General features: G+C 41.5%; 1 protein-coding gene across 1 annotated transcript in view; it reads left to right on the top strand.

Moving 5' to 3' along the window:
- The window catches only part of LOC123376339 (collagen alpha-6(VI) chain-like), a 62,344-nt gene that overhangs the window by 9,259 nt on the left and 40,034 nt on the right, over positions 1-13,051 (top strand). The window contains exons 5-12 of the mRNA XM_045028257.1: positions 2,569-2,631; positions 2,803-2,865; positions 3,767-3,829; positions 5,045-5,107; positions 5,836-5,886; positions 10,284-10,319; positions 10,436-10,498; positions 10,878-10,940. Of these exons, the coding sequence (XP_044884192.1) occupies positions 5,069-5,107; positions 5,836-5,886; positions 10,284-10,319; positions 10,436-10,498; positions 10,878-10,940 (252 nt within the window). The 5' untranslated portion in view covers positions 2,569-2,631; positions 2,803-2,865; positions 3,767-3,829; positions 5,045-5,068. The remainder of the gene's footprint in view (positions 1-2,568; positions 2,632-2,802; positions 2,866-3,766; positions 3,830-5,044; positions 5,108-5,835; positions 5,887-10,283; positions 10,320-10,435; positions 10,499-10,877; positions 10,941-13,051) is intronic.

Raw genomic sequence — 13,051 nt, 5'->3', positions numbered from 1 at the left:
CTCTGTGCCACAGTACTCCCTTCTGTTCATTTTCAGGGTCAATTTTTTGCTCTACATTACTCTTTTTTTTCTCCTTGATTCTGGGGTTCCCTATCTTTTCCGGCTTCTAAGCCCTTTTCCCTTGTTGTGCTTAAGGCTCCTCTCTCTCTGTGTCTTTCATGACCTTTCCACTGTACCTACTGATATGATCACTTACCTACCTACAATGCATCCTGAGGCTGCTCAGTGAATCAGTTCTACTTTTCATTGCTGTCACTGGTCTTTGCTACTGCTCCTGCCACCACCCTTCATCTGAGTTCGTTCATTTGCACTTTCTATTTCCATCCATCTTGTCTGCCTACCCGCTAAGGCTATGTCTACACTGACAGCCGCATGGGCAGACGTACCTGAGCTAGCTTTGATCTGAATAAGACGGGCAGCAGTACAGGCTGTACAAATCCGCTCAGGAGCCTGGGACATACTTGAGTGGCTAGCCCATGCTGCTGCGGCTTCACTGCTGTTGTTGTTCAAGCTAGGGCAGGTATGGCTACTTGTAGGGTGGGGGTGGTGTCACTGCAGGAAATCTAAGTGATTTAGGACTCTAGGGCTTCAGCCAAAAAGTAGTAATTGATGATCTGTGAGATTAACAGGCCAGTTTTAAGACCATTACACATCACAGCTCTGGAGAATGTTGGGGGGGAGGGGGAGTGTAGCAGCAGCCCTCTCTGACTGCTGCACTCCTCCTCCGCAGGTTTGGCAGCTGGTTCTATGTAGTCATAGATCCACTGGCCTCGTCTCACCCCAGACACCATCCGTGTGCCAGGATGCAGAGAACACAGCTCCACAGCACACTAGTGCTGGGGGACCCACATGCTGTCCTACACAGCAAGCAGGACCACCTGGCCTCCTCTGCATCGAGTGTCTTCAGCAGCTCTTCTTTAGACCACAGGATTTGGCTCTTACTAGATCAGGCAGCCTGGAGGATTTTGTGTTTCAGACAAACAAACAAAAACCCAATGCCGTTCAAATGAAAAGAGAAATTAGTGTTTTGTGATCAGGGCTGACAAAGAACTTCTGATGTCTTTTAATTGCGCAGAGAGGGCCAAAACTCCTCTCACTAATGTCCATGCCGTTTTACTATTTGTAATGGCTTATAGAAGGTGCTCAACTGACAGCACCAGAGTTAAAGTGGTACAAAAAAATAAAGTACTTTGCCATCCAGCAGCAACATGGCACTTTTTTCCCTATTTTCTGAGTTTCACCTCCAATCAGCTTCTGCGTTCCAGGAAAACAAAAAAGGCGGACTTTAAATACTCTGTGACAATGACTTTTTGATTACAAGAAGTACAAAAGGCAACCATTCTGAGACAGGGATAACCACTGAGCAGAAAGACACTAAGTCTGCTGGAGCCTAGGAGAAGAAGTGTGTATTGTACACATGAACAACACTACTCGTTTTAGGTAAGGTTGCAAAGGAAAAGAGAAAGTGGTAAGGAAGAAAAGAGAAAGAAAGAAAAAAGGGAAACACATAAGAAAAAGAGAGAGTTATCTCTGGGCCTGATCCAAAGCCGATTGAAGTCAGAGAGAGACTCCCATTGATTTCAATGGGCTTTGGGTCCAACTCCAATGTGCCTTTTCTCATACAAGGCAGCCTTGTATGAAAAAATCACATATACTCCAAAATATAGAGGGACATACATTTTTCTAAAGCTGGCATTGTAACAGAGGTCCTATGTTGCAGTATCTTAACTTTGGCTACCACTAGGTTTGTTCAAATCCATGTGTTTTTTCTTTTTCTTTTGATTTCCGTCCCAGTTTAGTCATAGTACGAAGAGGGCAGAATTCTTCAGAACTGCAAAATAAAGTGTTTTAAATCCAATTTTCCCCATGGCTTTGTTTTTCGGAATTGCCTGAGTTCCAAATAATCCTTGGACATATGTTTATAATTTCCCCAATGAAAGAACACCTCCGGTGTTCCCCAGAACTGCTTAGAGCTAACCCATACATTAGACTCAGTCCAACAGACACAATATGAAGAGATCTTTCTCACAGATATCAGTTGAACTGACTCATGCGCAGATGACAGCTTTGTGTGAGTGATACTCCGCTACTGATCTTAAAAACTAACAATTTTTCCACAAAGATTTGGGGTGCAGCTTTCTGAGCAGCCGGAATTAAAATGGGAGGTATATACCGGTGCCCACCTCTGGGAAAACTCTCAGTGCTGGGCTAGATTATGAGCAGAGGAAAGAAGGCTCAAGAAACTCTCCACTCCCACCACCTTTGTCACCTCTATACTGTGTCTAGTGATAATTCTTGCACTGACTGAGTGGGCTGCACTAGATTAGTGCTGACATTGGCCTGTTGAAATTAATTCATCACCCTGTGAAACAAATACAACTCGCCTTTCCCACTCCCTCTCCTCCATCCATCTCAGACCCCAAAACAGCTGATGTTTCTTCAGTGGTGGTTGCTGCTTGCAAATCACTGTAGCCTTCTGGAAATGGGAGTAATATTGCTTGATCAGTTTATTTGTAGATGTAAATGTGTCATGAAGTAAAGTGGTGTGTTTCTCTCACTTTCTGGCAGGGTGAGCAAGGAGATCGTGGTGAACCTGGTTATCCAGGAGATCCTGGCCTACAAGGCTCACAGGTAGCAGAAAGAAAGCCTGAGTTATTTTGCATGACATGTGTGGAGAAAGCATGCTGTTAGGTTCAATTTTCTATTTTCCTTTTGGAATATTTTGTTCACACCAATTTCAAATAACCTGGGTGGCATATTAGCAACATTATAATTTTTTTAAAAATGTCCTTTATCCACCAGGGTCTAAGAGGATTACAAGGGATCAGAGGCCCTCCAGGACCACAAGGAATACCAGGCCTTCGGGTTAGTTTTAAAGAATATATCCTTATTTTGCACCTTTTGCTTGTCAACTTCTGGACAATTATATTTGGATCTTTGTAAATAAGGTCTATGTAAGTGGAGGATTTTTTTTTGCTATAAAGCCTAGTAATGAACATCCAAATGAGAAAGTTACACTAGTCATTTTAGACCTTGATAATATGGTGCCAAAATAATAGACTTGAAAGCAAATGTTGGTTTGTAAATCAGGAGAGAAGAGAAACTTTGTGTTATTGAGCTCTTTCATGGTTACAGTGAAAACACTTACGTCCAGATTCTGTTCTGTTATCCTGGTGTATACTGTAGTAACTCCATTGCTTGCTCTGGGCATATACCAGTGTAACTAAAGGCAGAATCTTACCCTTAGTTAGTAAGAGTTTTCTTTTGGGAGTGGCTATAGGGACTTGCCCGTGAAATTCAAGCCTTGTATTCTGATGAAAGAATAGTGGACAGCATAGATGCTGTGGGCTGAATTCTGTTCTTGCTTACACTGGTTTAACACCATTGACTTCAACAGTGTTACTGCGGAGTTACACCCGTGTAACTCAGTCAGGATCTGGAGCAATAGATCAAGATTTAGGCATAAACTTCAATTGTGTGATGAGACTCGTGCTTTCAGATCCAGTTACTTTGTGTATGTGTAGCCTCTATGATGCTTTAACAAATAATATCTTAGGAATATTGGAACTCTCAAAGTGTTTACATGGAAAAGAGAAAAGAATTTGCATGATTGTCTTTTGCACATCACTATTACTGTGATTCCCGAAAGCGTTGAGAAATGCCACTGGATGGGCCAAATGTAATGAATACTTCTAGAGCCATTCCAAGCTCTGGCGAACATTAGTTTTTCTCTAATGCACCCTTTAATTTGTGTTTCTGATTGTAGGCTAATCCAGGAGCGCCAGGTGCTGCAGGCGCTCCTGGGAATCCAGGGCCCAGAGGACCAAAGGTAAGCATTTTAAGAAGTACATTGCATTTCTGCAGCACCTTTCATTCAATGATCTCACTGAACTTACAAACACAAAACCCCTCTGATATTCGTTAGCATTATTATAGTTTACATATGGATAAATATGGGCAGTGAAGCTCAGGCCCAGTGTATTTAGGCACTTAACTCCCTGATTTCAATGGGAGTTAGGTACCTAAATGTCTTTGAGGATCAGGGCCTAAGTGACTTATTCAAGGTTCCCCAATCAGTGGCAAAGCTACAGTAGGATGATACAGGTGGAACCTGACTTCTCATTTCTTGTTCTAATCACTAGATACCTTGGTTCCCATCCTGGCCTGGGTCACTCACAAAAAGCTCTTGTGTGCTGGGGTGCAGGTGTAACCCATAGATGAGTGTGTTACAGTTCCCCCACTATGCCCAATCAAGCAAGACAGTGGCCATCACATCGGAATCCACCAAGCATGCCTACTGTGGGGATGATTAGGTCAAGCGGATATTAGACCAAATGGGTTGAAATCCACATTTTTGGTCTGATATCATGTTAGGAGGTTTTGATTTATGATTTGTTTCTTTATAAGACTGTTTAGCCCCTCCTTTCCTTTAATTGAATTACCTGTGGTAGAATCTTTCATATGTAGTCTAAATCTATTAAAGAAAAGCAACAGTATAATTTATACATAGTGTTTCATCCAAGGATTTCAAAGTGCTTTACCAATATTACTTGACTCAGCCTCCCAACTTCTCTGAAGTAGGTATTGTTAAACTCAGTGTGTACAGAGGTAGCCTGAAGGTAAAGATAGTGGAAGTGAGAAGACCAAAGCTGGGAAAAGAACCTAGGAATTTTAACTCCCTGTCTCCACCCTGTAGCCACCAGATAATGCTGCTTCCTACTGGAATAAGTCACCATATAAGAAGTGCTGTGCCACATTCAGTCTCCTCAGTTCGGTAACAATGGGAATTTTGCCAGAGTAAGGCCTGTGGGATTTGGCTGCACGTGTGCACACAGGATTGCCTTCCAGTTCCTATGAGACGAAGCCCCTGTAAAAGCTTTGAGTCTGATCTGCTATTGAACTTTTATGACTTGCAGCTTTTAATCTGCAGAAAATGCAAGCACAACTCTTACCTCAGTGACCAAACCCCTTGTACTAAAAACAAAATGCTCCCTGGTAAGCCAAATGTAAAAGTGTAATATCTTTTATATTTAAATTATAATAGGGTGAACCTGGAGATCCTGGTGAGATGGGTCTGCTGGGACCCACTGGCCCAAGGGGGATGCCTGTAAGTCTTGCTCTTCCGATTCGGGTTCTCTGTGTTAACTGCTGGGAGTTGTGAGGCCTTGCAGGTCATCTCATTTTCTTTTTCATTCTATGTTTGTCCATTTGGGATATTTTAAAATCTTTTTGCTCAGTTTTCAGTCTTCCCACTAATATCACAGCCCTCTTGGCTGTATTATGCTGGAGGTAGGACTAGATGATCATCAGTGGTGTGTTGTGGTCTTAGTGTCTATGTATCTTTATTTTGTTGCAAGGGAGACACTTGCGCTTTTTCAGCCACCCATCAGACAGAAGAGTAGTACAACTTATTCTCACCTTCAAGCCACTATCGTACAATCATATTTCTTTGTTATGGAGTCCAGGCAAATGAATATGCCAGTAAGATGCCATCTCTGTACAGGACCAATCCTCTTCTCCTTTCAAGAGCTCCAGGGAAAATTTCTCTTGTGGCTTGGAGAGAAGAATTTTGCCTTCAGACCCTGGAGGAAGAGAGAAAATATAAGGAAGGTGTCCCGTAGATTGAAGAAGAGGATATTGGCTTTAGGCTGTATCTTCTCTTGATGGCTTTTGCCATAGCTGCTACACTGTGTCTGTGACACCCTCCACTATAGAATCAGCCATAGCTGCTAAGGGCCCAAAATCATGAGCGCTCCTTTAGGCCAGTGGAGTATTAAATGTACAGCTAATTCTATATTTGAAACTAACCAACAGTATCTTTTCCAACCCATGCAGGGCCTAGATGGCAATGATGGCTATGGTCCTGCAGGAAACAAAGGAGCAAAGGTGAGATGAAGCAGAGGTCTCAGTCATGGAACGTCACGCCTCATAAGATACCAGTCAGATTTATTTGTCATGACCAAGGAAATTTCAGACACTGTCCGAGTCCCTCTCCAGAATGCGAGAGGCTAAGCCCATCCCTGGTTGTGTGTACCTGTGTATCAGGCTTTCTGAATTTGGAGCTGCAGTAGTAGTGGTTACCTCCAGTTCTGGCTCAGTGGCTCCTGGAACATTGCCTTGGTGCAGACACCATTCACAGACTCCCGCAGTCAGTAAGGGTTGGAAGGAGAGCTGTCTCTCAGCCCCAAGTGAGTGGTGGCATGTATCTGTGTCCCTGCAGGAGGAGTCCTGGGAGGGAACTGTTCCCAGGAGCGGCTCTAGCTTTTTTGCCACCCCAAGCACGGCAGTCAGGCAGCCTTCGGCTGTGCGCCTAAGGGAGGTCCCTGGTCCCGCGGATTCGGCGGCATGCCTGCAGGAGGTCCACCAGTCCCGCGGCTTCAGCATACCCGCCGCCAAATTGCTGCTGAATCTGCAGGACTGGTGGACCTCCTGCAGGCAAGCCTCTGAAGGCTGCCTGACTGCCACCCTTGCAGGGACCTGCAGGCCGCCCCCCATGGCTTGCCGTCCCAGGCACGCGCTTGGAACGCTGGTGCCTGGAGCCACCGCTGGCCATTCCTTCCTTGTTGTGAGGGTAAAGTGGGGGATTCAGTTTATTGTACTGACTTTTGGGATACAGCTTATTTCCCCTCCCCCGAGTGCACCCAACCAGCTACTCTAGCAGGTATGTGAAGGGCAGAGCCAAGGGTCTTCCCATTTCCTGCCCCATCCAACCGATTTGTTCATCGAGGGAAGTACTGGTCAAGCTGCTTCCCTGTCTGTGGTGGCCAGAGAGCAGTAGCTATTTGAGGAGCCCTTACTTGGTTGAGCAAGGGTATCAGAGGAGAGAGGGAGAGGGAACTTACATCCCCAAGAGCTTATGCTCAGTAAGGAAGAGCTAGGGGTCATCTAGCCCTAAGTTAATATTTATTTACAAAAATAATTAAATCAGGGGTCGGCAACCTTTCAGAAGTGGTGTGCTGAGTCTTCATTCATTCACTCTGATTTAAGGTTTCATGTGCCAGTAATACATTTTAACGTTTTTAGGTCTCTTTCTATAAGTCTATAATATATAACTAAACTCTTGTTGTATGTAAAGTAAATAAGGTTTTTAAAACATTTAAGAAGCTTCATTTAAAATTAAATAAAATGCAGAGTTCTCCGGACCAGTGGCCAGGACCCAGGCAGTGTGAGTGCCACTGAAAATCAGCTCGCGTGCCGCCTTCGGCACCCTGCCATAGGTTGCCTATCCCTGAATTAACTAATCTCTTCTAAAAATAATAGAAACCATTTACAATAAAAGATCCAAAGTAAGGGCCAGGTCTAAAATTGGTATAATTCTGTGTAGCTCCATTGGAATCAGTCGATAACTCCTCTGCACTAGTTGACGATCTGGCCCTCTAATCTGTGAACTTCTCCCTGGATATTTGTATTTAGTAGTTGTTTTTTGTTTTGTTTTGGGTATGGACACAGGAAGGGGGAAATTTGAGCAAAAACAGCTTGTGACGCTGTCGCTCAATTCCCTTTCCCGAGTAAACGGAGAGATAGCAATGATTTACTAACAAAAAATGTGTAACACATTGCAAGGAACCATTTGTAAAATAATCCAGCCATAACATTTTACAACAATAATAATTCAAAAATCCCACAATATTCATTCCAATCATTATGAATATTTATCACTCGGAATAAAGAGAAAACCCTGCATACAACAAATGATGATAAAAGATTTCTGGACACCATCCACTAAAAACTGGATTTAAGAAATAAGAAAGTCTATCAACAGACAACATTGTAATAATCTTTTCCAAAAATAAATCTGAGGGGAATAGATGAGTGTCAATCTCAAAACTTGCTCTACTGCATCTGCTTTCTTCTGTGTAAAATTTTTCTCTAGTTAATCCCCAACAACTGTTCTATTTAAAGGCCATAAACAAAAAAGAAACAAAAGGAAAGACAAATGTTGGGAAGGAAGGTTTTTCAAAAATATAGAAAGAACGTGCAAGCATACCCACGTTAGCTGTTAATATTGATATACCTCACATTAAATGTTAGATAGTGTGTCATGCACAAACAACACCCTGAATCTTCTCAGTCTTGATCTAAGCATGCATGAATAATTCCTTTTAGTTCAGATGTAAACAAATGGCATACCAGGGGCCATCTTCCTGGTGCCTTTTCTTCTTAGCAAAGTTTCCTAACATTCCCCCCCCCCCGAGTCTTTTCTTTCATTAAGAGAAAGAGAAAATTCCTTCATAATTTTATGCTAGGCAAACTTCAGCTAAATAATTACCTGTTTTCACCAGTCTGCTGCAGTTAGCCTGAGCTCTCTTAAGGGTGATAATGGCAGCTCCAATAGACATTGCTCCCTGGACGTTCTGAATACATTTCTATTGGTTAAATCACTTAACTCCTTGATAGCTACCTTGGGCCTTGTCTATATGAGAATCTCTCTTATTGAACTTAAATCTGTTTTAAAAAGGTTTAAACTGGTTGAAAACCTTATGTGGACATGCTTATTGCAATTTAGCTTTAGTCAGTAGCATAGCAACCTGCTTGGCGAGAGGAGCACAGGCTGCAGGAGGGAAGAGTTTGGAGGAGGCACTGGAAGCCAGTTGCTGTGCTCATGGCTAGAATTCTAGCTGCAGTTGCAATATCACTGTAAACAGTTCTCTTAATAAAGAGCCAGTGTAGTTTTACAAGCGTGGAATCCTTTCATGTTATGACCCAGCATGCTGTACATGAAACAAGGAATAGAGGAATTGCCAGACTGGATCAGACTCAAGGTCCATCTAGTCCAGTGTCCTATCCCTGACTGTGACCAGCACCAAATGCTCCATAGAAAAGTTTAAGCCAGGGGCTCTCAAACTGAGGGTCGGGACCCCTCAGGGGGTCATGAGGCTATTACATGGGGGGTTGCGACCTGTCAGCATCCACCTCAATCCCTGCTTTGCCTGCAGCATTTATAATAGTGTTAAATATATAAAAACGTAATTTATAAGGGGGGGGGGGGTCCGCACTCAGAGGCTTGCTATGTGAAATGAGTCACCAGTACAAAAGTTTGAGAACCACTGGTTTAAACCCTGCAGTAGGCAGAAGTGAGGTAATCTGCCCATACATCATATCCTTTTCTCTAAGCACTAGAGATTAGTTCTGAAGCATGAGGTTTAATATCCCTTGCAAAAATGTTATTAAATATGTTAACTCTGGATATTTTTGTTACCAGTGTAAATATCCAGTTCCTTTTTGAACAGTTCTTGCCCTCAACAACTTCCTGCAGCCATGAGTTCCACAGCAGAAGGGGGAGCCAGGGCTCCATCCACTCCCTACCCTTTCCCACCCTTTGGGGGACTAAATGGATAGCAATCTGCCTAATCGCTAGGTGAGCTTGGCCAGTTCTAAGCCTTATGTGAGCCATGCAAGGTTCTTTATTTCCCTTCTCCCTCACGGTGTCCCTGACCAAAGCTGAGGCAGAATCTAATCCAAAAAAAGGTTGGGATCCTCCTAACAACAAAGGGAACAACCTTAAATATAGTAATCCAGAAAGGTTACTATAAATTGTATAGATTCACTAGCTAACTTACACTTCATTAAATGCAATGTCCTAGGAAAACAAGCCTACCATTCAAATGGGAATAAATTATTATGGTAGAATCATGTTTGAAGGATCTCTTGGGCAACCCCCCATTAGTGAGCTTCCTAAATCAGACACGTGCATGGGACAATCCTACACAGACACATAGCGAATTTTGCTAGTTTCTTTGTCAGGAAAGGATGTACTTTAGCTCTGACTGGTACTCATGGAAGCTATTAACATTTCTTACCTGCAGCCAAATAGCACACAAAAGACTGTGAAATAATTTCCTTCCTTTGAAAAAACAAACACGACAACAACACAACGCTATTTCCGATCTAACACTTGAACCTGAATGCCCCATTGATTGATATAAGGGTGGGGCCAACACATTGGTACCATTAGGAAACAACTCCTGAAAAGTAAGATTTGAACCATATACTATGGTTATATGATCACTAAAATAGAATTCCACTTTATTTCACTAAAAAAAACCCAAAAATTTAATCAAATAGTAATTAGAAGAGAAATAAAAACTGTTGGAAATATTTAAATTGCTGTAGCTTTAAATGGGGCCATTTGAGGCTGAGAAATGGCTGTTGTAGCTTAAATTGACTGTAACTAGAAATCCTTAATTTTTTTCTGATTAAAAACAAAATATCTTCTTCAAATAAGGAGCAGTGAAAAGGTTAATAAAATTTTAAGGTCTGTTTCTCTTTTTCCCCGATACCAGGGAGAATCTGGATTCCCAGGATACCCTGGTCCACAGGTACAATACAATGGATATTTTCTGCTTTTGGTATATGTTGCTTTGCACTGTGTGTGTCTATTTTTTGTGTGTGTGTGTCCTTCACTACAGAGATTCTGGTTTTGATTAACTTGTAGGGAGAAGATGGTGATCCAGGCAGTCAAGGAGATAGAGGGTCCAAAGGAATTAGAGGAAAAAGGGTAAGAATAATAAACACTCTTACTCTTTCTGATAAGTACATGTGAAGGGGGCCTTGAATAAAGTTTCTAGAATTTAGTCCCTAGCCAGAAAGGGACTGAAAATCAGTCTCATTACTTTATTGCTTCAGGGTCTCAGAGGTATGATGATCTCAGGCATATTAATGTTCTTCACTGATTTCTATTACTTATGAGGGCTGTTCTATATTGTATATTACACTATCTTTATTTAAATTGCAGTAGCCAGCTCCTCAACTGGATTTCAATGAAGCTATGGAGATTTTCGTCAGTGATGGATCTGCTCCCATGTCTGTCCTTATAAACATTGAATCAAAAAAATGAAAATTTGACTTGGTAACTATTCTTCAGTTTCTATTTTTAGGGCAATGCTGGCTTTCCAGGTTCAGAGGGAAATCCAGGGGACCAAGGGCCACCAGGACCACAGGTACCACATTTAAAACTGAGTATTAACCTTGGGATTTGGGATTAATCATGCATTTGACAATGCTGCTTACAATAAAATGTAGTTCACTAATCAAGCGTGCATAGACAGATGTATCCTGCCCTCAGCTGTGCCCAAGAAAACCTGGAATGGCATGGGTTTAACTGAGGACAGAATTGTACCTTCCCCATTGTTTTTTCTCCCAGGAAAGATAAAAATTGATTTAAAGAAAATCAGAATTGGATTTTTATTTAACTTAAATACATTTTTCTTTTTAAAAACAAACCTGTTTAAAATTAAATTTGAAATTATGACAACTTGTGTTAAGGCCAACATTTACTATAGTCTATTGAAATCATTTAAATAAATACATATAATGCGGCATCAATGAGGCCACCTCAAATATTAAAGAGTTCCGCTTTTTTAATTATCTACACAACTGGGGGGAATATCATTTATTTCAGTGGGAGTTAGACACTTAATTAAACTCTTTATTGTCTGTAATATTTTATGAATATTATAATCTGCTTAGGTGTCTAGTGGGATTTTCAAAAGTGACTATCTGCATCTTTAAGCACCTAAATACCTTTGAAAATCTGGTCTGTGATAACCCAAAACAATCTGTGAATTTACTGACTAAATTAATACTTTGTGTAATAACTCTATTAGTTTACATGTAAAATATTTTGATAAGTATAAAAAGTAGGATTTAAGTGGTTTCAAGTAATAACAGACAGAACAAAATAAGTTACCAAGCAAAATAAAAGAAAACATGCAAGTCTAAGCCTAATACATTAAAGAAACTCAATACAGGTAAATCTCACCCTCAGAGATGTTCCAATAAGCTTCTTTCACAGACTAGACTCTTTCTTAGTCTGTGCCCAATCTTTTCCCCTGGTACAGTTCTTACTAGTTCCAGCTCAGGTGGTACCTAGGGGATTTCTCATGACTGGCAGCCCCCTTTGTTCTGTTCCACCCCTTTTATAGCTTTGGCACACGGCAGGAACCTTTTGTCTCTCTGGGTCCCAACCCCTCCTTCTAAATGGAAAAGCACCAGGTTTAAGATGGATTCCAGTACCAGGTGACATGGTCACATGTCCTGTGAGACCTCAAGCCTCCATTCTTCCCCGCCTGGCTTACAGGGACACAGGAAGGCTTACAGGTAAACAGAGCCATTTACAACCAATTGTTCTAGTCAATGGGAGCCATCAAGATCCTAAGCCACCATTAATGGCCCACACATTGCATAATTACAATAGGACCTCAGAGTAATATTTCATATTTCTAGTTTTAGATACAAGAATGATACATTCATACAAATAGAATGACCACACTCAGTAGATTATAAGTTTTGTAATGATACCTTACAAGAGACCTTTTGCATAAAGCATATTCCAGTTATATCCTATTCACACTCATAAGCATATTTCCATAAAACATATGGAGTGCAAGTCACAGGGGGGACTGAGACCTGGAGGTCACCCAGCAGGACCAGTTCCTGAGCTAGGAATAGAACACAGGTTTCTTGAGTCCTAGTGTAGTGCTCTCATCACTACCCCACACTGCCTCCCTAAAGAAAGAATTAACTTACTTTAGGAACTAAGAATTCTATCATTCACCATTTTCAAAAATAATGAGAAATGCAAAAATTAAAGATCTGAATAAATGTATGTTAATCAGTATAATTGCTTAAAAATGTGTGTAGCGATTGTGTATCCTCCTGGTGAGCAAAGGGAAGTACCAAATGTAGTGTGAAGGTTATCCTGAGTTGCAAAGCAACATGTTGTAATGGTTACCAACCAACTAAATGAACCTTTCTTTAAATACAGTTGCAAACTCAGATTAAAATCAGTTATTTAAGTTAAGGTTTCCTCCTTGATGATTTTAGATAATGATTAAAATTGGTGACTTAAATCACTTTTATTTCAATCAATCCTCCCTGTTTTGTCCTTAAGGGAGTCTGTTGCCTCACACTGGAGCGGGATCCTTGTGGGGACCCAGGACAGGGGGGTCCCTCTATGAAGGAAGGGAGCTGCCTGTAATATTTTCCAAATATTATATGTTCCATCCACTAGTTTTATAGTTCCTGTGGTGTTTGCTATATAATTACTTAT

This window comes from Mauremys mutica, chromosome 8 (genome assembly GCF_020497125.1).
Source record: "Mauremys mutica isolate MM-2020 ecotype Southern chromosome 8, ASM2049712v1, whole genome shotgun sequence".
In the NCBI taxonomy this organism is placed as follows: Eukaryota; Metazoa; Chordata; order Testudines; family Geoemydidae; genus Mauremys; species Mauremys mutica.
The sequence above is the reverse complement of the archived record's forward strand: the minus strand, read 5'-3'. Positions and strand labels throughout refer to the sequence as shown.